The sequence below is a fragment of the Scleropages formosus genome, chromosome 17, assembly GCF_900964775.1.
Source record: "Scleropages formosus chromosome 17, fSclFor1.1, whole genome shotgun sequence".
Taxonomy (NCBI): Eukaryota; Metazoa; Chordata; class Actinopteri; order Osteoglossiformes; family Osteoglossidae; genus Scleropages; species Scleropages formosus.
The window spans coordinates 8,794,996-8,821,850 of NC_041822.1; the positions used below are offsets into that span (position 1 = coordinate 8,794,996).

The 26,855-nt window shown below is 45.9% G+C and overlaps 1 protein-coding gene across 2 annotated transcripts in view; it reads right to left on the bottom strand.

Moving 5' to 3' along the window:
- Window positions 1-26,855, bottom strand: part of cntrl (centriolin) — a 32,791-nt gene that overhangs the window by 2,476 nt on the left and 3,460 nt on the right. For both annotated transcript variants that reach the window (XM_018759121.2, XM_018759120.2), the window contains exons 8-43: window positions 25,270-25,389; window positions 24,398-24,587; window positions 24,069-24,178; window positions 23,447-23,641; window positions 20,329-20,482; window positions 19,811-20,031; window positions 19,091-19,267; window positions 18,359-18,493; window positions 18,022-18,167; window positions 17,601-17,760; window positions 17,345-17,494; window positions 17,070-17,249; window positions 16,769-16,885; window positions 16,553-16,676; window positions 16,052-16,194; window positions 15,720-15,897; window positions 14,744-15,042; window positions 14,459-14,625; window positions 13,470-13,662; window positions 13,234-13,364; window positions 12,744-12,884; window positions 6,531-6,657; window positions 6,055-6,219; window positions 5,549-5,708; window positions 5,169-5,284; window positions 4,495-4,712; window positions 3,598-3,755; window positions 3,304-3,377; window positions 3,020-3,196; window positions 2,507-2,732; window positions 1,877-2,055; window positions 1,336-1,464; window positions 1,036-1,236; window positions 673-735; window positions 256-435; window positions 81-156 (exon numbers count right to left, since the gene is read on the bottom strand). In XM_018759121.2, coding sequence (XP_018614637.2) covers window positions 81-156; window positions 256-435; window positions 673-735; window positions 1,036-1,236; window positions 1,336-1,464; window positions 1,877-2,055; window positions 2,507-2,732; window positions 3,020-3,196; window positions 3,304-3,377; window positions 3,598-3,755; window positions 4,495-4,712; window positions 5,169-5,284; window positions 5,549-5,708; window positions 6,055-6,219; window positions 6,531-6,657; window positions 12,744-12,884; window positions 13,234-13,364; window positions 13,470-13,662; window positions 14,459-14,625; window positions 14,744-15,042; window positions 15,720-15,897; window positions 16,052-16,194; window positions 16,553-16,676; window positions 16,769-16,885; window positions 17,070-17,249; window positions 17,345-17,494; window positions 17,601-17,760; window positions 18,022-18,167; window positions 18,359-18,493; window positions 19,091-19,267; window positions 19,811-20,031; window positions 20,329-20,482; window positions 23,447-23,641; window positions 24,069-24,178; window positions 24,398-24,587; window positions 25,270-25,389 — 5,680 coding nt within the window. The remainder of the gene's footprint in view (window positions 1-80; window positions 157-255; window positions 436-672; window positions 736-1,035; window positions 1,237-1,335; window positions 1,465-1,876; window positions 2,056-2,506; window positions 2,733-3,019; window positions 3,197-3,303; window positions 3,378-3,597; window positions 3,756-4,494; window positions 4,713-5,168; window positions 5,285-5,548; window positions 5,709-6,054; window positions 6,220-6,530; window positions 6,658-12,743; window positions 12,885-13,233; window positions 13,365-13,469; window positions 13,663-14,458; window positions 14,626-14,743; window positions 15,043-15,719; window positions 15,898-16,051; window positions 16,195-16,552; window positions 16,677-16,768; window positions 16,886-17,069; window positions 17,250-17,344; window positions 17,495-17,600; window positions 17,761-18,021; window positions 18,168-18,358; window positions 18,494-19,090; window positions 19,268-19,810; window positions 20,032-20,328; window positions 20,483-23,446; window positions 23,642-24,068; window positions 24,179-24,397; window positions 24,588-25,269; window positions 25,390-26,855) is intronic.

The window sequence follows — 26,855 nt, forward strand, 5'->3', positions numbered from 1 at the left end:
AGAGGGAAGAGGGAAATCACAAGAAATGACATGACAGCCGTTATAGAACATTTTCTTTCTCCAAATGTTATCCTGCTTACCCGGGCCCTTCTCCGGCAGAGCGGGGTCCAAACGAACTGGGCTGCTCTCTAAACTCCAGTTCTGAGAAGTGCTGGGCTGAGCAGAACACATTTCGTACAAAATCAGAACCATTGATGAAGTCACATAAGTGCGAAAGCGGCATGACGTGACCCTGTGACCCAGACCCCCACCTACACGGCCATGCTTGAGGGGAGGCTCACTGTGGTTCAGAGACATGCTGTCTGGGGACGAGTTGAGAAGCAGTTCATCCAATCTGTCCACGTGCCTGCGCAGACCCTGGAGAGTGCCTTCCGTCTGCTGCCTGCGCTGGCTCAATGCCGCCTCCTGAGACCACATGCTCCTTCGCAGCTGCGCCTGGGGCCGCACAGGGGGCACAAGACACTGTCCTGCTGCTCAGTAACATGGTCACCCTTGCTATTATAATTATTGCTATTACCATTAGTATGTTTCGTTTAACAGATACCTTTACCCGAGGTGACTCGGAGCAAAGAAGGGATCTTTCAAAAGCTGCTCAAATATGGTGAATCATCTTCATTTCCACCTCTTACTACAAGGAAAATGAGCATTCAGTGTCAACCTTGCCCCACACACCTTTAGGTGGTCCTCCTGCTGTCTGAGTTTCTCCCTCAGCACATCCCCACACCACTGTTCGTCCTGCATATACACATACACACACAGAGGTTACTGACATAAGAGCGCTGTATTTTTAATTAAATTTTCCTTTAAGGACACTAAATTCCATTTTTATCTGAGTTTATCAGAAGACTATAAGGGAGACAGTCCCCCCCCGACCTGTAATTTATCATGGTTGTGGGCACTTCTAATACAACCTTGACTCTGACATTAAGGGTACAGTAATGGATCCTTTCTCAGATTTAAGGATCTGATATCATGTGACTGGGCAGTATTTATTCTGGGCAGATTTTTCTGGATCAGAGGGTTAACTTCACACACCTTGGCACTGAAGGCAGCTCTCCTTAAAGTGGAGAAATGTGGGTAGTTCTCCTTGTGGCTCTCTGTGTCCGAGGCATCACTTGAAGGCATCTCCAGCTCCCTGATTCCATTGCTGAGCTCCGCCTTCACCTCCGTCTTGAGGGATCGCACGGTGTCCTTGATCTCTCGGAGACGGCTCTCGCCCTCCCGGTGACTGCGCAACTGGGTAGTGCCACAGAAACACGACTGAGTCACACACAGCTCTGGAAAGCCCGCTTCATACTGAGGCACATGCTGCCATGTATGGTTGTAGAGGGAAACCTTGTCCTTGAGGCTCCGCTGTTCCTGGGACATTGAGCTGAGCTCCTTCTGGAGTCTCCTCACTCGCTGGTGGCTCTCCTGAGCTTCCTGCTCCGCTGTGGCCAGATTCCCCTGCAGCTTTGCCAGCTCCTGATTCAAGAACCACATCCTTTTGAAACTGCACGATCTCACTCACATACACACTCTTTGCAGAGGTAATTCTGATTCAAACATTTGCATACAAAACCCAGTGTCTTAACCAACCAAAAGCGTGTACAGTGAGTAGAACAGGTAAACACACACACACACACACACACACACACACACACACAGTCTACAACCGCTTGTCCCAAGCGGGGTGCCAGCGAACCAGAGTCTAATCCGGTAACACAGGGCACAAGGCTGGAGGGGGAGAGAACACACCCAGGATGGAAAGCCAGTCCACCGCAAGGCACCCCAAGCAGGACTCAAACCCCTGACCCACCACAGAGCAGGACCCAGCCTATGACAGGGCTGCCTCAGCTGTGTGTGACCTGAATCCCACCATCGCCGCATCTCCCACCTGCTCCGCCTCCATAGCTCGCGCCTCGGCTGCCTGGCTGTGAGCTCTGAGCTCAGCCTGGCTCCTCCTCTCTGTGAGCAGATCCTCCTGTAGGCGCTGCAGCTCTTTGCGACACTCTTCTAGCTCATGCCTCAGGGCCCTGGACTCCCCTGCCTGGACCCGCAGCTGCCTCTCCCGCTCTGCACACAAACAGGGTGTGGTGTCACATGTGTCCAGCTTCCTTCTAACACATCATGTTTCATGTGAGGCACAGCGGTGCAGCGGACAGCAGAAGTGCTTCAGAGGAGCGGAACTGAGAGTTTGGACATGGGTTCAAATGTGGAGTTTAGAGGTTCTTTCCATGTTTGCGTGGCAGTTTCCTCCCACATGTTTCAGGTGAACCGGCAAATCTAAATTGCCGCGTGCGTGCGTGTTACATTGCTGTGCTCCATAAATGGGTGAATAACTGTAGGTACTTAGTAAGCCCAACGCTGAAAGAACCCTGGACAAAGCTGTCAACTAAATGCTGGTTAATAACTATGTTGCTTTGCAGAAAAGCATCTGCTAAATGAATAAATGTCACAATTATGAGCTGTTCATTACTGCGACTCTCCATACACCCTCAAAGTGGAGGAACGGTATGGAGCTCACCAGTCTGCTCCAGATGGTTCTTGAGCTGGGTCCACTGCTCCTGGTCTCTCCGCAGTCTTCTGCTCTGCTCCTCCAGCTCCGCAACACTGCCTGTCACCCTTTCCAGCTTCTCACGCCGCTCGGCCAAAGCGCCCTCCAGCGCCCGAACCTGAGCCTGCAGCTTGAGCAGTTTCTGCTGCTGCCGCTCTTCCACCTCCACTGCCTCCTGCTTTAGTGTCTGCAAACGCTGAACACAGCGACAGATGAGGAACACTAAACATGTGTCCCCTATTATCACTCCCGCTTCTTTCATGCTCTTCCTCACTTTTTGCTGAGCTTTTGTAGCACAGCTGCCCTGAACTGATCTGGTCCATTCCAATTCTGCAGCATTACGACACTGGTAACCGTGGTACTGACAGCAAAGAGGGTGAATCATCACAGACCTGTAGATTGTCACACTGCAGACCAACTGCAGCAGCCAATTGTTTTTCATGGACTTACAGGCTGTGCTGTGATCACAGGTACCGTACTAACCTGATCCTCCTGCTCCACGCCGGCCTGACGTTTGAGCAGCTCGTCCTCCAGCTCTTGAAGCTTCTGGCTCAGCAAGACCGCCTTGCGCTTGCTCTCCTGAAAGCTGTCTGCTGCTTCCTGTAGCTCCTCCTTCTGCCGCCGCAGCTCCTCACATCTCTCGGTGGCAGCTTTCACGTCCTAGACCGATGGAAACACATTCACCGGTGAACAGACAGATGTGGCAATACTTAGGTACAACCACAGGCACAGGCTGATCCTGCCCGATAGACTCTAAGGGACCCCACCTCTTCCAGTAGCTCCAGTTCGTTCTTAGTGCCGTCCAGCTGGTTCTTCAGGCTGTTCAGCTCCTGTGTTTTCTCTGAAACAAGAAGCTTAATGACCACCACCATAATAGGTCCCCACTTCAGGACTGTCGTGTCCATGCTGGTTTTTCTCATTTGGCTGAACACCCTATGATTCAAAATAAACAGGTCTATTTGAAATGTAATGCTTTAAGATTTCACTGTACCAGCAGAAGGAAAAATCCGGTGTTTTGTAACAACTAACAATGGGTCAGCTGACGTGATGCACTCTGGTACCTTCAAGCTGTTGCTGAGCAGCTGCAGCATCCCTGTTCATCTCCCGTTTCAATTTATGAGCAAGTCGCTGCTCTTGCTTAATGCGCTCCATCTCCCCTTCCAGCCTGGTCAGTTCCACCTCTGCCACACGGGCTCCTTCCTCTGCCACTGCCAGGCACCTGAAAACCAGGGTTCGGAGGGTGTAAGTCAACTGGCCAGATGTCGCTACCCCAGACGGAAGGCATGAACACAGATACACCAAACGAGTTGGGAAGGCAGAGCTGAAATTTGAATGGAAAACTGCTACTTTGGCCACATGAAAGAATGAGAGCTCATTGTGAGCGTAACTCCTCAAATGACATACAGTGCCAGTGGAAAACGTGTACATGTGGCCGCTACTGATGGGATGAACTGGACAGAATAGTGAGAGCAAAGTAACACACAAGTGTCCCACATCCCTGGGAAGTGCAGCGGAAGTGCTGGGAAGCCATGTTGACTCGGTCCCTGATCAAACTAGTAAACCGGAAACCTCGGGGTAAATCTATTTTCCAGCAAGTGAACTCACTCTTTTGACAGCTATTGTACAGGTGGTCCCCGATTTCCGATGGGTTCGACTTACGATTTTTTTCAACTTTACGATGGTGAGCTGCCAATAGACATTCAGTAGAAGCCGTACTTCAAATTTTTATTTTTTTCCCGGACAAGCGAGATGCGACACTCTCTCGCGATACTGGGCAGCGACAGCGATCCGCATCTCCCAGTCTGTCACGCAGAGGTGTGTACTGGGTGTATAAAATGCATTTTAGGGTTATGATATTTTCAGCTTCCGATGGCTTTCATGGAACGTAATCCCATCATACATTGGGGACCACCTGTATATTGGTGTAACGTGAGAGCCCACAGGTTCCTGGTGCGTACTTTTCCGCATGGACACGTCTGGCTTCCAGGTTCCTGCACTGCTCTTTGAGTGCATTCCTGTGTTTCTCCAGAGCCTGCGTCTGCTGCTTAAGGCCCTGCATCTCATCGCTCAGGGCCTTCAGGTGTTTTTGCTCCTGCCCCAGCAACTGTCTTTGCCTCTCATCCTGGGCTTCACGCTGCTGCACAGCTTGCTGCAGGTCCTGCAGCTCCACATGCACCTGACAGGGGGGACAATGATCTGGTCATTAAAATTCAGTCAGTCACTCAAGGATACCCACATTTTCATACTTCATGTGTGTCTCTCAGGAACCTTCACACTTTCTCACCAATTACTGTAGGATAGTCACTTCCATGCCACTCACTGAGTTTTCATATTATCACAATGTATCTTATAACTATCAAAAATTATAGTTTAGCCCCAGAGAAAGGGCACATGGTAGAGTAAAAATGTAACTAGGTAATGACAAAAGCAAGGCCAAAGTGAAGATCTGAACAATGCACATCAACAGGCCCTCATCCTTATTCACAGAAAGAAACATCAGTATTAACGGTAATTTTCAGAATCACATGACAGGAATACGGAAGGGCACAAACATAATCAGATTCTACACTCTCACTTTTACCCAAGTACAGCTCCACATGAACCCCTCCATTTTCCCTGCTGGCCCTCTCACCTGCACCAGGGACTTCTGGCTCTTTTCCAGCTGGTCCTGATGTTCCTCCTCCTGCTGCCTGATGCTCTGCAGCTTGTCATTCTCTAGCTGGATCATCTCCTGTATGTGCTTCATCTCTGAGGAGAGACAGCAATGACTTCCCACTTTTTTCATTCATATTCACTTAGCTTCCAGAACAAAACAGCAGTCTGTAGATTTTTCCCTGAAACTGCATAAATGCACTATTTAAGACTATAGTCTTAAAAACTTTTACGCACATAATATAAAACTATTTTGACACTCAGTTTATGGGCTCTCCAGGAGGACAATGCAAGCACACAGTAACACAGCTGCAGCTCCTTTCTACAAGGGGCTGCCCGATTTCGCACTAAGCTTGTAACCTGTTTTGTGCTTGTCGATCTGCGCCAGAGTGCTGTGCAGGGCCTGCTCCTCACGCAGCGCCTCCTCACTGAGGAGAGACACTTCAGCTCTTCTCTCTGCCAGTTGGGAGCCCAGCTCCAATTTCTGGGCACTGAGGGCATCGAGGTCCACTCGCAGCTCCTGGGGAAGAAATGGCCAAAACATAGTGGCTATCCTGGACAATCCTACAACAAGTTGTCCATGCTGGATGTCACAGGTCAAGTGACTCAAATTGCTATTTCTGAATTTCTAATTGTAACACACACATTGCTACTTTCCAATGTTGTATTTCACAAGACTTAAAATGTACCATGTATAGATTCTTTAGCTCAAGATATTGTCCTGAAGAAAATACTTGTGTAAGGCTTTCAGAATTAAATAAACTAACAGTATTAAATATTACCATGTTGGTGTATCAGTACTCAGCTCAACAGAAAGATTCTTAGTTGTAATACTCAGCAACCAAAAGTGGCCTTTTATGGGTCACCTTGATGCAGCTCCGCAGGTCCTGTGCTTCCTCCTCGCCTTGTTGCAGCACTTCTGCCAGACTCTGCCTCTGCTGCTCCACACTATCCTGCAGGAGGCGCTCATCCTCTCGCAGCTGGCCCAGCTTCCTGTCCAGAGAATCCACTTCCTGTTGCTGAAGTGCCACCTGCCCCAGCAGCACAATGACAGCATAAGACTAAAAATGTGTGGGACACTAACAGCGACGATATCAGCCAATACAATTACTGACAGTAAAAATTTAACCTCTTCTGACTCCATACTATCAACAATTAGTGAGAAATTAAACAGCATCCCAGCTATGTAATAAAGGATATGGTGAGGAAAAAGCCTGGTTTTACCTACCAGGAAAAAAACAGCAAATAGACCTACAGAAATCCAGTAAACAAATGAAGCCCAATGAACAAAGGTATCACCTAGGGGTGAACAAGTAACAGTGGGGGGAGGCAAATAGTTTACCTCAACACTGAGCCCATCAAGTTTGCTCCTGCGCTGGCTTAACATGCTTTCCAGTTCTTGGAGAGTGCCCAGGTAAACTGCTTCTCTGTGTTGGGCCTCCTGGATGCTGTTCATGAGGGCTTCCAGTCTGGAGGGAGAAGGAGCCTGAGTGACCTCCCTGCGGTTCCCTCTACCATAACCACTGGACAAGCTATGGTGTTGCACCACTTTAAGGGCTTATAACAATATAATAGTAATTTGTAGAAGAAAAGATTAGACATGCCTAAATATTATACTTAGTGCACATGTTTAATACACTGCCTGGCCCAAAAAAAAAAAAAAAAAAAAAAAAAAAAAAAATCACCACCTGGATTTAACTTAGCAAACAGGTAAGAGTCTTCCATTGAATGATTACTGTAGTGATTAATATGTCTCAGCTGGCAACAACTTATTTAACCCTAACTGATGCAGTGAGTAGCTCCTCGTTTCTGAAACAACCATGTCGGAAGACATATCTTGTGGTCGTGGAAAAGATGTTACTCTGTTTCAGAAGGGTCAAATTCCTGGCCTGCATCAAGCAAAGAAAACAACTAAGGAGATTGCTGAAACTACTAAAATTGGGTTAAGAACTGCCCAACGCATTATTAAAACCTGGAAGGATAGTGGTAAACCATCATCTTCGAGGAAGAAATGTGGTCGGAAAAAAAAAATCTTGAATGATCGTGATGGGAGATCACTTAAACGTATGTTGAAATCAAATCGTGAAAAAACAACAGAAGAACTCACGGCTATGTTTAATAGTGAAAGTAAGAGCATTTCCACATGCAAAATGCGAAGAGAGCTCAAGGGATTGAGACTAAACTGTGTAACTGTGAAAACCACTTATCAGTGAGGCTAACTGGGGAAAAAAAAGGCTTCAGTTTGCTAGGGAGCATAAAGATTGGACTCCGTAGCAATGGAAAAAGGTCATGTGGTCTGAGTCCAGATTTACCCTGTTCCAGGGTGATGGGTGCATCAGGGTAAGAAGAGAGGCGGATGAAGTGATGCACCCATCATACCTAGTGCCTACCGTACAAGCCTGTGGGGGCAGTCTTATGATCTGGGGTTGCTTCAGTTGGTCAGGTCTAGGTTCAGCAACGTTATGAACCCAAAAAATGAGGTCGCCTGACTACCTGAATATACTGAATGACCAGGTTTTTCCATCAATGGATTTTTTTTCTTCCCTGATAGCATGGGCATATTCCAAGATGACAAGGCCAGGATTCATCGGGCTCAAATTGTGAAGGAGTGGTTCAGGGAGCATGAGACATTTTCACACATGGATTGGCCACCACAGAGTCCAGACCTTAACCCCACTGAGAATCTTTGGGATGTGCTGGAGAAGACTACGCAGTGGTCCGACTCTCCCATCATCAATACAAGATCTTGGCAAGAAATTAATGCAACTCTGGAGGGAAACAAATGTTGTGACATTGCATAAGCTTATCGAAACGATGCCACGGCGAATGCGTGTCATAATCAAAGCAAAAAGCGGTCCAACAAAATATTAGTGTGTGACTTTTTTTGGCCAGGCAGTGTATATAAGTGGAGGCAGAAGGTAGTATACTGGTTAGAGCTGCCAAATTCCACTCAAAGAACTTAGGTTTAACTCTGCACCTGGATCTTTACTGAACAAATGGTTTAGACAATCAAGGTCATTGATGGAAAAAGTATGCAGAACCTCAAACACTTTCTGTAGCTGCTGATCAGACCTGTGCAGCAGTTAGGACATATTTTGGGCCATTTCTCTATACAAAACTGTTTCTGTTCATGTATATCTTTGGGATGTCTTGGTTGAATAGCCTGCTTCAGATCTTGATTCTCACTTGATCATTCTAAAATATGGAAATTCTTTTTCAGTCACTGTTCTTACATTTACATTTATTCATTTAGCTGATGCTTTTCTCCAAAGCCACTTGTTAGGTACAACCAAGTTCAAGTGGCTTTTATTGTCATTCCTCTATATAGCTTGTATACAGCGCAACGAATGTCGTTTCTCCGGAGACCATGGTGCAACACGGAACAGGAGTACAAAACAGTAAATAAATACACAGGACAGGACGTGGACACGGATATGGGCTGTGAACTGTAGGCAGTTTTTAGCGTATGGAGTCATGCTGGGTTTGCTGTTTGACTGTGCCAGGTGAGTGTTGGGAGGCAGCAGGATGTTGAATAATCTGACTGCCCCAGGGAAGAAACTGTTGTGGAGTCTGCTGGTGGTGGCATGGATGCTCCTGTACCTTCTGCCAGATGGCAAAAAGGCAAAGAGTCCATGAGAGGGGTGAGAAGGCTTGTCCACAGTACTAGTGGCTTTGCAGATGCAGCGGTTGTTGTATGAAGTGTTGATGGTGGGTAGAGAGACTCCGATGGTCTTTTCAGCTGTTCTCACAACTCACTGTAGGGTCTTGTGGTCAGAGACTGTGCAGTTCCCATACCACATGGTGAGACAGCTGGTTAGGATGCTCTCTATCATCCCTCTGTAGAAGGTGGTGAGGATGGGAGGGGGGAGTTTAGCTTGCTTCAGCCTCTGAAAGAAGTGGAGGTGCTGCTAGGCCTTCTTGGTTAGGCAGGTGGTGGAGTCTTCCGCCATGCGCACACCATGAAACTTGCAGTTTTTGACTCTTTCCACAGTTGATTCATTGATGTGCAGTGGTGAGTGGTCTACTCGGGTCCTCCTGAAGTCAACAATCATCTCTTTAGTCTTATCAGCATTAAGAGATAGACTGTTGTCTTTACACCATTCTGCGAGCTGGTTCGCTTCCTCTCTGCATGCTGACTCATCATTGTTGCTGATGAGGCCCACAACTGTAGTGTCGTCAGCAACCTTGATGATATTATTTGAACCGTACTTTGCAGAACAGTCATGAGTCAGTAGGGTAAACAGCAGTGGACTGAGCACACAGCCCTGGGGAGCGCCGGTGTTCAGTGTGGTGGTGCTGGAGGTGGAGTTTCCGGTCCTGATGGACTGAGGTCTCCCAGTCAAAAAGTCCAGGATCCAGTTGCAGAGGGAGGTGGTCAGACTCAGCAGGCTCAGCTTAGTTATCAGTTTCTGAGGGATGTGTTGAATGCTGAACTGAAGTAAATGAACAGCATCCTCACATAGTTGTCCTTTTTTGTCCAGATGGGTCAGAGAAAGGTGGATGGTAGCAGATATGGCATCTTCTGTTGAACAGTTGGGACGGTAGGCATACCGGAATGAGTCCAGTGTGGTGGGAAGATTGCTCTTTATATGTTTTGTGACTAGCCACTCGAAGCGCTTCATGATGACAGGTGTGAGTGCAACTGGTCGGTAGTCATTCAGGCAGGACACAGACTTCTTCAGCTCATTGATGATGGTGGTTGTCTTGAAGCACACAGGGACAACTGCCTGGCTCAGGAAAATGTTGAAGATGTCTGAAAGCTGAACGGCACATTCCCCGAGTACCCGGTCAGGTATGTTGTCAGGACCTGCAGCTTTCTATGGGTTAACCCTGAACAGAGTCTTCCTGACATTTACTGCAGACAGGCAAAGTACCTGGTCGGTGGGAGTTGGGGTGGTCTTACCTCCTGGCATGTTGTTCTGTGCTTCAAACTGTGCGTAGAAATCATTCAATGTGTCTGGGAGCGAGGCATCACCATCACAGACAAGTGATGTAGCTTTGTAGTCTGTGATGGCCTGAATGCCTTGTCACATGGGCTTTGTGTCTTTGGAATTTAGGAAATGATGGTGGATTCTTCACGTGTAGTTGCGTGTCGCCTCTTTGATAGCCCGGGACAGATTGGCCCTTGCTGTGCGGTAGACTGCCTTTTTGCCAGACCTGAAGGCAGTGTCTTGGGTTTTCAGCAGCGAGCGCACCTCAGCAGTCATCCATGGTTTCCAGTTTGCACGTGTGGTGATGGTCTTGAAGGAAGTCACGTCATCCATGCACTTGCTGATATAGCCAGTCACTAATTCTGTGCATTCCTCCAAATCTGTGGTGTCACGGTATGTAGCAGCCTCTCTGAACATCTTCCAGTCTGTGTGTTCAAAGCAGTCTCGAGTGCTGAGATGGTTCCCTCAGACCAGGTTCTCACCAGTTTCAGGACAGGTCTGTATGCTTGGATTAGCTATGCTAATCCAATAACAGTGATGTGGTCCGAGTAACCGAGGTGGGAGCGAGGTGCAGCCTTGTAAGCACCGTGAATGTTTGCGTAAACAAGGTCTAAAGTGTTTGTACCACAGGTTGCAAAATCAACATGCTGGTGGAGTTTTGGCAGCATTGATTTTAGATTCGCATGCTTAAAGTCCCCGGCAACAATGAAAAATCCATCAGGATGTGATGTCTGTAAGTTGCTTACGGCCCCGTAAAGTTCGCTTAGCGCTTCCCTTGTGTTTGTGCCAGGTGGAATGTACACCGCGACAATGAGCACGGCGGTAAACTCTCTGGGCCGGTAGTATGGCCAGCACTTAACGATCAAACTCCACTAGCGACGAACAGTAGCTAGAGACCACAAAAGCATTCCTGCACCATTTGTTGTTTGTAGAAACACACAGATCACCGCCGCAAGTCTTACCAAACAGTGCTGCTATCCTGTCGGCACAATGTGCAGTTAGCCCGGCAAGCTGAATGCCAGCAGTCCCTGACTTCGCGCTGGGTAGTTAGCTGTAGTCTGAGGAAGTGCAGTTTATTGTCGAGAGAGAGCAAACACTGGAGAGGAGAATGGATAGTAGAGCCGGGCAGCTAGGGTTAGCCTTTAGCCTAGCACGAATGCTGCCTCACTTACCACGCTTCCGCTGCCTTGCACACTGTTTCCAGCGCCCTCTATCCTGTCCTAGGGCCCGGTTCACGTAGCAGCCCGAGGTCGCGTAGCTCTTGTCAGGGTACTTATTGTTATTTAGTCATTTGTACAGCTGGGCAGTTTTACTGGAGAATTCAGGGTAAGCACCTTACTCAAGGGTACCACAGCTGGAGGTGGAAATCAAACCCATGACCTGGTCTGAATGCAGCAGCTCTAACCACTACACTGCCAGCTGTTCAAGCTGTTCTTGATTTAATGCTGTACTTTTGATCATTGTCATGTTGCTTTACCCAACTTCATTTGAGTTTTAGATTATGATCACTGTGACATTCTGCTATAGAATTTCCTGATACAACTTTAAATTCAATGGTCCCTCGATGACTGTAAGCTGTGCAGGCCCTGAATGAGGAAAACAACCCCTCATCATTATACTCACTTCACAGATGGAATCAGGTTATGGTGCTGATATATTGTTTTCTCCAAACATAACAGTGTATTTTTATTTAAAGTTTAAATTTTGTTGGATCTGTCCACACAGTATTGTTCCAGTAGTGCTGAGGAACATCGATAGGTGGTCTTTTGCAAACTTGAGACAGGCAGCAATGTTTTTTTTGTAGAGGTTTCCTCCATGGTAACCTCCATAAACATCACTTTTGTTTTCAGTGTTTTTCTCATGGTAGACTCATGAGCACAGGCATCATCAAGTGCAAGATATGCCTATAAATCCTTAGCTGTCACCACAGAGATATTAGTCACTTGTCTGAGGATTGTACAGCGTGTCCTTGCAGTGATCTTTGTAGGATTCCCACCTCTGAAGAGAGCAGTAACAGTGTTGAATTTCTTACATTTTTAAACTATCTGCTTGACTGTATACTGATGGAGGCACAAGTTTTTAGAAATCCTTTTGTAAACCCTTATAGTCTTAAGAGCTTCAACTCTTCTGTTGAGTTTCTCTGAAATCTCTTGATTGGGCCATATTGCACTTTCACTGAATTCTGTTGTTAAGAGCAGGTAAGCAAAACCATTTTTATAACATGGCAGGGTAGAACAAACCAGAACTGACGAATACCTGTCTCACTGGTTATAACACCTGACCCCAATTACCCTCTTTCAAGATGTTGTTATATTAGATTATACTTCTTTCATCAATAACCTTTTCAAAACCATGTCTTTAAAATAAAGATACAGAAATGTTGCGTGCGCCATTTGTTAAATAAGGGTGTCTATTATTATGACTCAACCATCCTTAGCTCAAATTACTGGAGTAACAAATGAAATGGCTGAATTAATGGGTAAACTACTGTGAACAGCTTAACACAGTATGTCACTTGGAGAAAATCTTCAAGAAAATAACTTTAAAAAAGAAAACTTAAGTTGTTTTTTGCTGCCAAACTGGCACATTTTCATTCCTTCTTAGGGCCAAAGTGGGTTTCTCACCTCTCAGTGGCTTGATTCACCTGGCTGCAAAGGTCCTGGAACTTCATGTCTTGTGAGGAGACCATATCCTTCATATCCAGCAGGGTCTGTTCCTGCTCTTCCCTGTGTCTTTGCAAGACCTGCAGCTCCCCTTGAACAGCCCTGTATAATGGAAAGGTCAGAGAAACACTCAGGACCTTCACTTCCATGTCAATCCATCAGGAAATTTACATACGGCTACTGAAACAGGAAATAAAAAAAACAAAAAAATTACATGGTAAAAATAAAAAAAATACATAAAGCATTTGACACCTCAGCATCTTGATAAAAGCAACAGATTGTATGTTAGATCTGTATCTGTAAAGAATTGTGGTCTGAGACAAGGTACGGACAGGATGAAGAGGAGACATTTTGAAGAAGAGAAAGGGAGAGGCAGACATGGAGTGAGGTGGAGACAAAGTGAAGACAAGATATGGTGAGGCAGAGACACATCACAGTGGATGAGCTTTACCTGAGCGTCTGACTGGCCTGTACCAGCTGGGTAGCGGTGTCCTGGGCACGGGCTTCCATCTCCTCCAGCTCCCGTTCTGTGTCTTCCAGGTGTTTCTGGGCCTCAGTGTGGCGCTGCAATGTCTGTCTGGTCTGTGACATCAGTTAGATGTACCTGTCATCACCCAGACCTAACACAGGTGTCTCTATTCAACCATCACCAAAGCATATGACGCCATGTAGGGTGGAATGGGTGACCTTTTCCCGAGCGTCTTTCAGTTCACTCTCGGCCTCCATCAGTAATCGGTCAGCTTCTCTCAGCTCTGCCCTGCGGTGCATCAGTGTCTTCTCCACACATTGTACCTCTTCAAGAACCTCTTCATGCTGCCACAGTGACTTTTCAAGCTCTAACTCCCCAACCAAAGAGGTCAGGTCACCCTGGAGAGCTTCTCTGAAAGAAACGCACACACAAAACACATATGCTTACAAATGTGTATACAAATGCACAGAAGAGCTATCGCTGAGGTATCAGAAGATTACTGAAACAAAATGTACTATTGTGGAATGAACACTTCTAATTATTTTGCTTACTGCAGAAAACACCAGGCTGTTCAATCTGGGCCTATAAACCACATAATACTATTTTTATGGGTTAATAAAGCTAATCCTAATGCAATAAATATCTAAAGAATAAAATAATTTTTTAGATAAATGTGCTATTCTGATTCCTGGAAAGATTAGCTATTTGTGAATCAAATATAGTAATGCAAAAATATTTCTAATTTTCTGTATATAAAATAATTATCTGATACAAAAACTTATATTTACTTTAGTCTTTGTGAAAGCAGTCCAATAAAAGGATTTGTGGGAGGCCAAAGGATGGGCATGCTCACTCCATAAGATTGAAAGGTACACCAGGGAACAAGCCCCAGTGCAGCCAATGAGCAGAAAGACTTAAGAGCACAGATTGGAATCGAGGAAGGTCTGATCTGGTGGTTGATACAATGTGGTGGATTAAGTTCAGCTTAAGTATGTTTTGTGCTGCTGGTACTCCTTTGGTGTCAATAGGCTCTTGTAAACTCCTGTCATTATACTTGTGTGTTATATTTTGGTTTAAAATGGGATGTAAGAATAAAAACTTCTAAAACCACCCACACTCCCTGGACCTGGCACGCACTGGCATGCCATATGATGGAACAGGACACACATTTAGTGGCAGTTTGAAGTTCAGAGCTCAAGGATGTCACCTGCGAAAGCTGAGGCGGCTCACAGCTCGACGCAGTTCCTGCACCTCTTGCTCCAAGTCCGTCCGCTGCTCTATCAACCTCTGTACATTTGCACCTACACGCTCCTCACTTCTTTGCTTCCTTCTGAGCTCCCTTGCCTGCTCCTGCAGTGTGCGAAGCTCCTTCTCCTGCAGGGGAGATCATCTTTAATACTGGAATAAAGATATGAGCAAAAGTGTAATCTGTAACACAGCTAAACCGGATTCTCTACTTTCTCTCCATGTAACGTTCTTTTGGGTCACCCACCATCTGCTGATGGCCTGGCATGTTGCAGAGCAGGACACCAGTATGGACAAGGGGCACCATGAGGCTTGAAGGAGGAGGGCCAAACACCAGCGGGGCTCCAGTTGGTGGTGGCCCACAGACGACTGTCCCAGGGCTGACAGATAGCCCTACAGCTGGAGGCGCATAGACCGCTGTCCCAGGGGGGAGTGGGGAACCATCAGGCAGCACAGTGTAAATAGCAGAGCCTGATGGAGGTATGAAGTGATGTTCTGAAGCACTGCTGCCAGCATCACTTTCCCCTTCACTGTCATGCTTTTCACCTATGGATATAGCAAACATAATTTATTCTGTCAGAAGAATAGCAATAAAAGATATAACTTTTTAATTGCCCCCCTTTAGGCTAACAGAACAGCTGACATGGTGCAGTTATGTTATCACACAAGGTACCATATTCATTAATCCAGATGAGGTTCAATACTAATTTATTCATTTAGCAGATGCTTTTCTCCAAAGTGACTTCCAACAAACTCTGTGTAGTGTTACTAGCCCATACCTTATTCATCAAGTGAATTTATTCAGTTTTAATTAAGTTTATTGAAGTTTGGCTAAGAGGCAGCAGGTACAACACTGGTCTGCACCACAGCAGGGAACTAATCCTACATTGCTGCAATAAAGAATAGACAGCTTTATAAATGGGTAAATTATTGTAAGCAGCTTTACACTGTAAGATGCTTTGGAGAAAAGCATCAGCTAAAAGTTAATAAATCACAGATTTAATACTTTTGTTGTTTTTTTACATCTACTTAATGGCTGTGATAGGCTGACACTGAATGTGATGGAAAGTAAGAAATAAATACAGTAGTTGGTTTTGTCAGCTGAATTAATATACAATAATGAAGTAAGGGCAAATTCAGCAGAAGCAGAGAAGCAACAAAAACCAATCAATCACTGGAGCTTCATCAGGACTAGGTTTGGAACCAGGCAGTTAAGAGCTCACCTCTTCTACTAGTCCCTGAATGTCCATGGTGGGGTGGGCAGTAGAGCCAGTAGCCTCTAGCAGGGGGTGCTGCAGGCTGTCCGCGTTCTGTCCTCCCTCTCTGTCCCCTGTTTGGTGAAGGTGGATACTGCAGGCCGAGGCCCGAGTCCTGTGTGCCATGTGAACCAACACTAGGGGGCTGGTGGAATCAGAATAAAGTGTTTGGCGGATTTGCCACATTGGGTTTAAAGATAATTTCAAAAAAGAAAAAAAATCTAGCTCCAACTCCTGCTGTTGATTTTTTCCATTACTAATAGGCACATGCTGTTAATTTTAGCCCATCACTGCCTTACATTGGGTGGTGATGGTACATAGTACCAGCAGCCTCTGCCTCCATGAGGCTCCTGCAGGGTGGACATGAAGCTGGTCTGCTGGGCAAGGCTGTTTTTCAGAGCCTCAGTTTCCCTGATCAGTTCATCTAGGTTCCCAATCTTATCTGCACAGACATGCAACAAACATAAAATGCACAAGTCTTCTTTTTACTGAAGGTTCCATTTCCTAGACTCAAAGATGGAGCAGCTCTTATGTTATAAAAGTTTTGTGCTCTTAAGCAGTCTATTTTCGTTTGAATTAATGGTTTAGTAAGAGCCTTCAAAATTATCTTTAACAGTGGTCAGTACTGTTTAACATAATTTAACATTAAGTCTTCCAAAAATTGTGACCTGGATCATTTTGAACCATATTATCTGGTAACTGTGATATCCCTACCATATGTAGACACAGACAGGCGACTTTGCGCTGGTAATAGATACTTATGCATCCCACCTGAGAGAGTGGCTGCAGGGAATGCTCACCTTGCTGTGCCTGAGTCAGTTGCTCCCATAGCCGCTTGGTCTGCGCTTGCTGTCGGCTCAAAGCCTGATGCAGGCGCTCCAACTCCTGCTGTTGCTGGTCACTGCCATCAGCCTGGTGTTCCTGCTTCATACAAATGCAAACATTCAGACTGGGCTCAGGAACATGGGTTCAGGTTTGAGGTCTACACAGAGGCAGTTTTGAAGGACTCCTCTCACCTGCAGCTCTCTGTCCCTCAGGAGCCTCTGCAGGTGCTGGATCTCAGCCTCAGCTTCAGCCAGTGCCTGTGCTGCAGCTGCTGCCTGTTTACGGGACTTTTCCAGCTCTTCTGCATCCTGGAAAAGACACCACCACAAAGTACTCCTTCATTAGTCAATTGGTATTGAATGTCAAAGGTTATACACAGTCAATCATTACTTGCATACAAAGTTACAACTGGACAGCCCTGGATCACGAAATATTAATATCCACTACGTCCCATGCCACGAACCTCGGACCACACCCATGAGGCAAACCCACCTCAGATCTCTCCTTGTTGATCTTGCGTACAGTACCATGCATGGAGTACAGCTGATCTTTGGCATCACTGAGCTGGAGGGCAGCAACCTTATCTGCAGCTGCCACGGACCTCTTCAGGTCCCTCAGTTCTTTATCTAAGGACTGGAGCTGCTGCTGCGTGCGACAGTCCTCTGACCCCTGCTGTGAACCAGTTAGACAGACAAGAGAGACCCATTAATTAAGGCAGAAAACAAGCACAAATCAACTACTTATTAAGGCACTGGGCAGCTACTGACCTTGCGATCTCGAGCCTCCAGCTCAGCATACAAACGATCTCGCTCTTCCTCAGCTTCCTGCACCCGCTGCTGCGCCAGGGTCTGCAGCTCTTGTGCCTCCTGCAGCTCCTCCCTGAGTATTTTCATCTCACTCTTACGTTTCTCAGCAACCTGAGGAGGACAACAAGGCAAAGCTTAACCTCACTGTATACAAACCATCATGAAAGACAGGGTACTGACCATGAACCAGTCTGTCGTGCCTCCAGCAATCACATACCTTGGCCTTGGCTGCCTTGTGCTCCTCCTGGGCCTGTTGCAGCTGCTCCCTCAGAGAAGCAGCCTCCTCCCTGTCCGCCAGTGCAGCTGAGACCACGGAGCCCAGCTCTGCCTGCAGTCGCCTCAGGCTGGGCCCCAGCGCACCCTCCTCCCTGCTCAGCCTGTGGACACATTATAGGCTTTAAACTGGATGTGGTTATTCTAGTAAGAGAGCCACTATAAGCCAGAGAAGAGCCTGCTCACAAAAGGCAAAACACAGCTGGAAAGTCATGGAGTGTTTTTCTGAACTGAAGTGTCTTTCCATGCAAGGCAGCTGCTGCTGGTTATGGGATCAGCTTAAAGTTGAGACTAAAATGAACAAAATCCCTCCTGGAACCTAGAAGTATCATAGCCAAAGTCCCAATCTGGATCTAGAATTTCACCTGATCTCCCCTGCTCCTGAAGCAATGCTCCTAATGAGTTCTTCCAGATGATGGGTCACTTCCTGTGGGCAGAGCGACGTGGCTCTGGCCTCTTTTAGCTGTCTCTGCAGAGTGTGAATCTGCCTCCTAAGGGAGCCGTTCTCCTCCTTCAGGTACAGGGAGAGGCAATTGCCCAATCACAAGTAAACAAGACAGCTTTCTTTGAAATAAACTGATATGCAAGTAAGCACACCAACACATAAACATCATATGACACCATCCTATGATGCCCTGAGGACTATATGGAATACAGAGGTCTCATTAGGCCTCTGTTCCAATGACAGTGCATAAGACCCACTCGTAACATGCGGAGCTGATCCTGCAGCTCCTGACGCTCCTTGTCCTTCTCCACTGCCAGCTCCACCTGTGCCAAGGCGTTCTCTCTTCCATGTCGCTCTTTCTCCAGCTCTGCTTGCAGCACCCCCTGCTCATTCTAAAAGAAAGCAGCGTCCAGAGGTCTGCACAAGTACTCTCCAGCTGCCGATGCTAAATAAGGCTCAATGCTATCGTCAATGTCGTCACAGCCTCTACACAAGCATCCACAGCACCCATACATAGCCAGGTCTGGCAGGCCTGTCTGAAGGTTGTGTTACATGCCAAACATCTTATCAGTCCCTTGAAAAGCTAACAAAACAGATATACGGTGAACTACAAGACAGTGCAAGGATGGAGTCCTTACACAAGGTTGAAATATGCAGTCATTATATTTTTACACTACATAACTATTTTTATGCTACGTGTCACTTAACATCATTCAGTGAAAGAGCAAGATTCCAGCAGACCCGTCTTCCTAAAGCAAATAACCATTTTCAAGCTGTTGTGTGTAATTGTATTGCTGGAACAGGATTTTATACCTCAGAGACACTGGAATGCAGCAACCCTAAGACAAATCTCTCTTGTGTCCCTTCTCCCCCTTTAATGTCCCTTTTCATCTTCAGAGTTTACATCAGTGATCATCAGCATCCTGAATTGTAGTCACAATGAGGACCAGGTGAGCATAACTGAACCGACTCCATCTGTGTGTGCATACCTGACTGAACCTGCGCATTCGTCCCAGCTCCTCCTTCAGACGCTCCACCTCTGCGTTATGCTCCTGCAGCTGGGCCTCCAGCTTGGCCTTGTATGCACTTATCTGACCCTGAGACTGACGCAGCTCTGCATTCTCCACCCGGAGGTCACGGAGCTCCCTCTGCAACTGTGTCTTCTCCTAAAAACGAGAAACATGACACAAGCTGACACCCTCACTTACTCACTAACTTTTGTTAATCACTTGTCCTGGTCAGGGTTGCGACGGTCCGGTGCCCACAACGGAACCACTAAGCACCAAGCTGGGGGGGGGGGGGTACTCCCTGTACGGGATTCCAGTCCTTCGCAGACTAGCCCTTCACGCATACACTCAGACACACTAAGAGCACCCAATTCATCTGACATGCATGTCTTTGGACTGTGGGAGCAAACTCCCGCTGACATCAAAAGAACATGTAAACTCCACAAAGACCAGGTGGGATCGAAAGCTAAGCCCAAACAGAACAGGTGCTGCGAGGCAGCAGTGCTACCCGCTGTGCCACCGTTACTGTCTGATTTTTATGACAGATTTAATTTCCTTCAGCGTTACCAAACGTGCTCGCAGTTTGTACTGAAAATGAAAGTGGGATTTAAGTAGAAACATATGACACTTGTCTTACAATGATTTTTTTTTTGGCTTTGGAAATATTTCTTACTGTATCTTAAGGTATGCTTTCTCACTAACCTCTTTGTCACCTTCTGCATCCATAATAATCATTTCCAACTGGTTGCGTTGCTCCTCGCTGTCCTGTAGGTGGCGCTGTAGGGCCTCCTTCTCCCTTTGAAGTTGGCGGCATTCTGTCTCAGCACGGAATGCCTGACCTTTAACCCCCTCTAGGTACTCTTGAAGTCCTGCGATGATGCCCTCCAGGTCCCGCTTCAAAGCCTCATTCGCTGCAATCTGGCCTTGGTGGACATTACACACTCATTTCCACAACCAAGAAGCTAAAACACACAAGAGTTTTAACAAACAGTTTCCAGCACGATCGGAGTTACAACTGACAATGTTTAGTACGGTTTGAGTTCTGCTGGTAGTCCTGAGGTCCAGTCACTTTAAAGTAAGGAAACAGAAGGAAATTTGCTATGACTTGTGGAAACACATGATCAAACACAAGACAAAGAAAAACAAGTAGAACTCGAGGTCTATTGCAGCTGGAAAGGCAGTCAGAGGAGAAGTTTGCTTGCAGAAGCATCCTCCCTTACCATCAGTGAGCTGCTGCTCCAGGTCCTTGATTTCCTCGGTTTCTTTGGCAATGCGGGAGAGCATGTGGTCCAGCCTGGCCTCCAGCTCATGGTGCCTCTTGCTTAACATGTCCAGTAGCTGGCTTTTACTGGACACTTGGGCCTTGACATGGGCCTGTGGGATGGCAGACACTGGGTCAGGTCTCTTCCAAACACTGAGCGCACAGAGAGGCCAGAGAACGGCTAATGATCGGGGTTTAACTCTTTTCAAAGACTGTGATTCCCTCTGTGATGGTGTCATGAGCAGGCATGTCAAACCGTGTTTATCTAGAGTGACTCACTCTGAGGCCTTTGGAGAAAGACAGTAGAGCTGCACCATTCAAAGGGCACACTTCACTGGCAGTGCTCATTGCATTCCTTCTGCATATTCAACACTAATGTACTTTACATTAGTTTCCATCTACATTTCAGTATGCTGACCACACAAGCAAAATTGGTTGGTTTGCAAGTTCTTCTTTTCATTGTGAATACACATCTTAGAATAGCAATGCAATATTACTAAAAGGATAACACTGTTGTATCAGTGAGCAATTATTGAACCATAAACTTGACCTTCAGAGAAACCGAAAAATGCGGCTGTCATTGTCCTCGTAGCATAGCCTCAGAACATCTGTCTCATCGTCAGTTAACGCTGCAATACCCTATTCTACACAGAACTCCTTTAGTATCTGGTAACCTATTCATACCCTCAGTGCTCATCAAAGCTTTAGTGTTACTTTTTTGCAAATGAGAAAAGAACAATATCCTCAGCACACAAATTATTTCTAGCACTGGCAAATGCACACCAAATTTATTTAATATCCTGTGTGGTCACTGAAATATGCTGAAATATTGCTGAATATTGAAATATTCCAAAAAGGCAGAAAGATACAAGACTAATACTTTCTATAGCACTCAATACTGCTGCACATATTTCACTGAATATTTGTTCTTATTCCACTGAAAACCTTATGAGGTAGGAGGTTCTATTTAAAGATCATATTCAGCCTAGATTATTATACAAATACTAAAGGCATGGCGCATTACTAAGACCCTAGGGAACAATTATAAACTGCAAAACAGAAACAGATGTCAAGAAATTATCAAGGAACAAAACCAGTGGTTTCAGATCCACAGCCAACTACAGAATGAGCGCATGGCAGCGTCTGGTATACACAAACATTCACATATAACCTCTTAAAAAGTGTAAGAGCACAAAACTCAGTCTTAGACTATTACTATAGTGCTAAAACTGATGAAGCAAGTATGGAAGGAAAGCAAATAAAATCTAACAAGCTTTGACCTTCAGAAGTTACATTTGAAAAAACTGAAATGAAAACATGTGAAAAAACTTTGTAGCACAAGTGGAAAGGCAGCCCTTCCCAAACCCTGGGCTCCTTACCCCACTGGCGGGCATACTCACTCACTAAATCAGTGCATGTCCACACTTTGCCTGTCTGCCTCCAAGGCTCAGCAGCTTGCGGCCCCACAAAGAGCCTTACAACTGGGCAGAGACATGGCGCTTCCTCATTTCCTCCTGCTCGCACACAGGAAGACTGTTGCAGAGCACCAGCGCTGTCCCTGCCTTAAACTTCACTCTCCCTGCTCACTGCTTTGCCCTCACCCTCCCCTTCCCTCCAGCTTGGAGCCCTTTGAAACAACACAGGAAGCTGCCACCTCAGCCAATCAGCACGAGGCCTGAGCTGCGCACAATGGCCGAGGCATGTGAGAGCGAGGCCCATCCATGACTCCGCCTGTTAAGAGGAGACTTCCCTCAAGGAGGATGCCGACTTCTTAAAGGCACAGCTGCTTGCTGCTTACTTGTTGCTCTGGGGTGTTTGCACCCTCTGACATCTCTAGGACGCAGACTAATGTGCTCCCATGAGATGCTACCGATAATGATGCTGTTCCTAGCAATGGCCTTGTTGTCAGTTGGTGCTATAGCAACAGGGTGTACCACAGAACTCATTATCTTATCTGTGATACACAGAAATAGGAAAAAGAAAAATCATGAAAAAGATTAAGTGCCCCTGTGACCATAATGTCAGTAGTGAAAGCATCCATTTATTTTCTGGTGGTGGTGGGCACAGTGGGTTTGACTGGGTCCTGCTCTCCGGTGGGTCTGGGGTTCGAGTCCCGCTGGGGGTGCCTTGTGATGGACTGGCATCCCATCCTGGGTGTGTCCCCTCCCACTCCAGCCTTGTGCCCTGTGTTGTCAGGTTAGGCTCCAGCTCCCCAGGACCCCGAATGGAACAAGTGGTTTCAGATTACGTGTGTGCATGTGCGCTTGTCCTGGTTAGGCGCAAAGGTCCAGAGCCCAACCCGGAACGACAGGGCACATGGCTGGGGGGGGGGTACACTTTGGACAGGATGCCGACCCATCGGAGCTAAGAAAGAGGGGAGCGCGAGACAGACGGACAGAATCACTCACTCAGTACAGGAAACGCAGCATCGCCAATTCACCTGAAGTGCAAATGTTTGCAACGTGGGAGGAAACGCAGAAATAACACAAGGAGAACATGGTCCATTGGTTCAAACCTGTGCCTGAATAGTCCAGCCACTATGAGGTGCCAGTGCTACCTACTGTACCACCATTCTGCCAGTCAGTAATGAAATAATGTCATTTCTTCTCTTTAAAACACCTTAATAAAATGTCTTTCAAGAAAAATATCTAAGAAGTCAGTTCACTTGCAAATTATAATCTAACTATAAAATAACAGTTGAAGAGTAGAAAATTTGAAAAATTCTTTTGGAAGATGCTTTTAAGAGGAAGCAAAGTCAAACCAAAATACCTTTCAAGGGTATCACTACGATCATTTTCATAGTTTAAAAAAGCTGCATTTGTAAAGGAAGATGAGAAATCACAAAGCATGTAAATATTAGAGATAATACTGCAAGTACTGTAGGGGAAGGAAACAGTTCTGAGAGCCCTGAAAATCATCGCTGTCACTGAAAGTTTGTAACCAGGCACACACAGGAAAGCATTTAGCATGCGAAACACTAAATTTGACCCGTTGTTCTTTTGACACAAAGCCCAAAAGTACCGCAGTTTACCAGCGTACTAATGAGCACAGCGCAGGAGTGATGGGACTTCACTGACATGTTGTGGATCACTAGGATCCAGGGTTCCCAGCAGGCTCTGCAGGTGATCCATCTCCCCTTGTGCTTGGCTCATCTGGGCCACTTGTTTCTCAAGCTGCCCTTCCAGCCCCTGGGCCTCGCCACTCAGCTGGTCCACCTGCTGCATCTTCCTGCGCAGCTGCTGCCTTAGCTGCTCCTTTTCAGCCTCCAAGATCTGGACACATTGAGACAGGTAACAAAGGGGCCTTGAGATGCGACTCCCCAATGAGTTGTAGGTACAATGGTGGGTTAGGATGCAGACTTACAGTCTCAAAGAGCTGCAGTTCAAGGCTTACAATGAGTGCTGCTGTAGTATAATTTCTTAATCAGAACTTCACCAGCACACTTTCACCTAACTATTTAGATTGGTAAAATTGTCAATTCTCATTAAATTACAGCTACAACATAACAATAATAATGATGATGATAATAATGTTCCCTACAGGCTGACCACAGCACAAACAGTGGTTTTACATTATACTTTCAAATTAGCAAAAATCCTTTTCATCAGCATAATGCCGCTACTATTAATACTACTACGGTACTTTCAATTAGCACAGAAGACCCAAAACCCCCATCTCTCCCAAGGTGCTCAGGCTCACCCGTTTCTGGGAGACAGCCTCCTCCAGCTGGTGGAGCTCTGTGCTCGCCCTCAGGATCTGCTTTTCAGCACTTTCAATCTCTTGATGCAATTGGCGTAGTCGGTCCTCTGCTGCAGGAATCAGAGGGAGAGAGGCACACTCATCCAATTATACTCTGTGACAAGCCCCCAACACACAGGCACTATTGTACAAGGTCACATCACAGTGTCAGAGATGGCTGTACAACACTTCCCCTGCAGTTTCCCCTGCGTTAAATCATTTGAGAAATGTAGCTACATCTACTGTCCTCTGTTCGCTGTTGTGCTGACCATACACCACCTAGACTTTACCTTGTGCCTGGGCGTGGTAAACATTCTGACGGTCTGGTGTGTGCATCTCAGGGGCATCTATGCTCGTGTCACCCAGTGAGGTCAGATGTGGTCCTTCTGGCCCCAATGGCTGTGGAGTAAACTTGTTCCTCTTGTGGCGTGCCTTGCCAATGTAGGGGCTCTCCCCAGGTGAGTCCACCTCCCCCAGCTCCTGTCAGAGCGGGAAAAGAGTGAGCACTGCCTAGCAGAGGGGTCCACGGTCATGTCTCTCATTACCACCTAAGAAGGACACATGTCCACGTTCAATAAAAGTTGGTTTTTGTTACACTGATCCTATCAACTGTATAGTCTTCATTTAAATGTCGCTGAGCATTTTATCTTACGTTGTCATTATATGATTCTTACAAAAACTAGCGAAATGTACAATCTCGCAACTGTAAATTGACTTCGGACAAAAGTTTTAACTAAATATAAAGAAAAAAAAACTAGTTTTTAGCAAACTTTGAAATGTTATTGTATTTTTAATCATTTCTGAAAATTATTCACACAATCTTACTCATACATTCATGTTGGCTTATCCTAAAGCACAAGTTCAAAGAAATCATTTTCACACACTCAAAGTGTCTCAAGCAGATGAATCTAAGGTCTGCTACTCTACGTTAAATGACATTCTGTAGCTGCCTTGTTACAAACCTTTCAGTTACAGCCATGATTTTCAGAGCTCTCAGAACTACTCTGTTCCTCTACAGTGTTTCCTCAGTATGGTGCCTAATGCTCACGTATCACAATGTTCACACACTGTTATATCTTCCTTTACCCATGCAGGTTTTTGCAGTGAAAATGACAGTAATGAAACCCATGAAATATTTTCTTTTAAACCACAAGAAGCTCACCTGATCGGGATAGTAAGGCAGTGGTTCAAACTTGGCATCTATTTTATGGAAGGCCAGCTCCTGCTCCAGTTCGTATTGCTTCTGACAGGCCCGTGTCAGTTCCATCGTCTTCCTCTTCAGCTATCACACAAGGCAGTACGTCAGAGGGCTCCTCACAGAGAGAGGCCCCCCAGCAGCCCCATACAAGCAAGAGACAGGGAAGGGCGGCACACCACAAACACCTCACTACCTGTCAATGGTCCTTGCACTTGCATTAGTTGAACACAAGGTGCAAAGAGTTATTTAAATGATATCCTTTGTCATCGACAGGGTAAGAAACCACTGACCCTGCAACTCCTTAGCATATGGGCATAAACATTGCACGAAGCGAATAAAATTATTTTAGGATTGAAACATCTGAGAAAGTCTTGCAGACCAAACATGCTGAGACAATAAAACATGCAGTGGGGCCATACCATTACATAGCTCTTTAACCAAGCGCCTAGAAGAACAGGAGAAGGTTGTACATTTAAGAACATGTACAAAATACTGTACAGACAAGGGTTCAAACTATACTTATGAGGGAAGGGGACTAGAAACAGGCTTCAGTGTACCTCACATACAGCGTCCAACATAGGGGCAGACAGAGGAGGCTGAAACATTGCAGAGGTAATGCAGAGATGGAAAAGACAGGAAACAGAACCAAAAGTTCAGGCAAAGGCTTCAAATCAATCATGGAACAAACTCAAAAATAAAGGACTGATTGACAGAACCAGTGAGAAGAATGTGAAGAGCTACCGAGCGGCATTTCTTATTTAAAAGCAAAGTAGGCTATATAAAATGACTTCTAACATTTAAAACAGTTGTCGTGTTAATTTAGCTTTCTTGAAAAGGAGGCACAATTGATCTAAAAAAATCCAAAGTAGAGTTCAACTCACTCCTTGAAAATGGCCTTCTTTCTATAGGCCAAGGATCTGTATTCAAAAGAGTGTTTTTATAAAAAAAAAAAAAGCTGTGCATTCTGAAGATTAAAAAAAAATAATAAATAAAATTGAATTGAGACCTTTAATTACACGGGGAAAAATGTGCTAAAAATACAGAAACCTTAAAACAGAAAAGAAAACAATGTATCTTTCATAAAAGTACAAACTGAATATACATTTAGAGTTTTCTCCAAAGCAACAAACAACTAGGATATACAACACATACAATGTTACGTGGTAAAAGCAAGTAGTCAAAGTACACGTCTAAGCTGGGTAACATTATTACAAGGCTGTCACAGCTAAATCAGCGCGAGTTTTCAGAACAGGAACTTATAACAGCACAGTAAGTGCGGCTCCTCTGCATGGTTACATGGCTGCTATAGAGGCAGGAATTTCACCGATTCCAGGAGTCCCAGAGAAAGCCAGAGAGCGTGTGTACCTGTACACGGGTTAAGGCAGCGCTCTTGTTACTGCTATGTGGATAAACTCAGTCACAGAGCACAAGTTGCGATCGGGGGAAAAAAAAATTTTAGCTTTAACCAATTTGCTTCACTTTCAAAAGTGGTAGAAGAAAGACATGACGTATCGGTAAGGAATGCAGCTCAGTTCACCAAAACAGCCTGG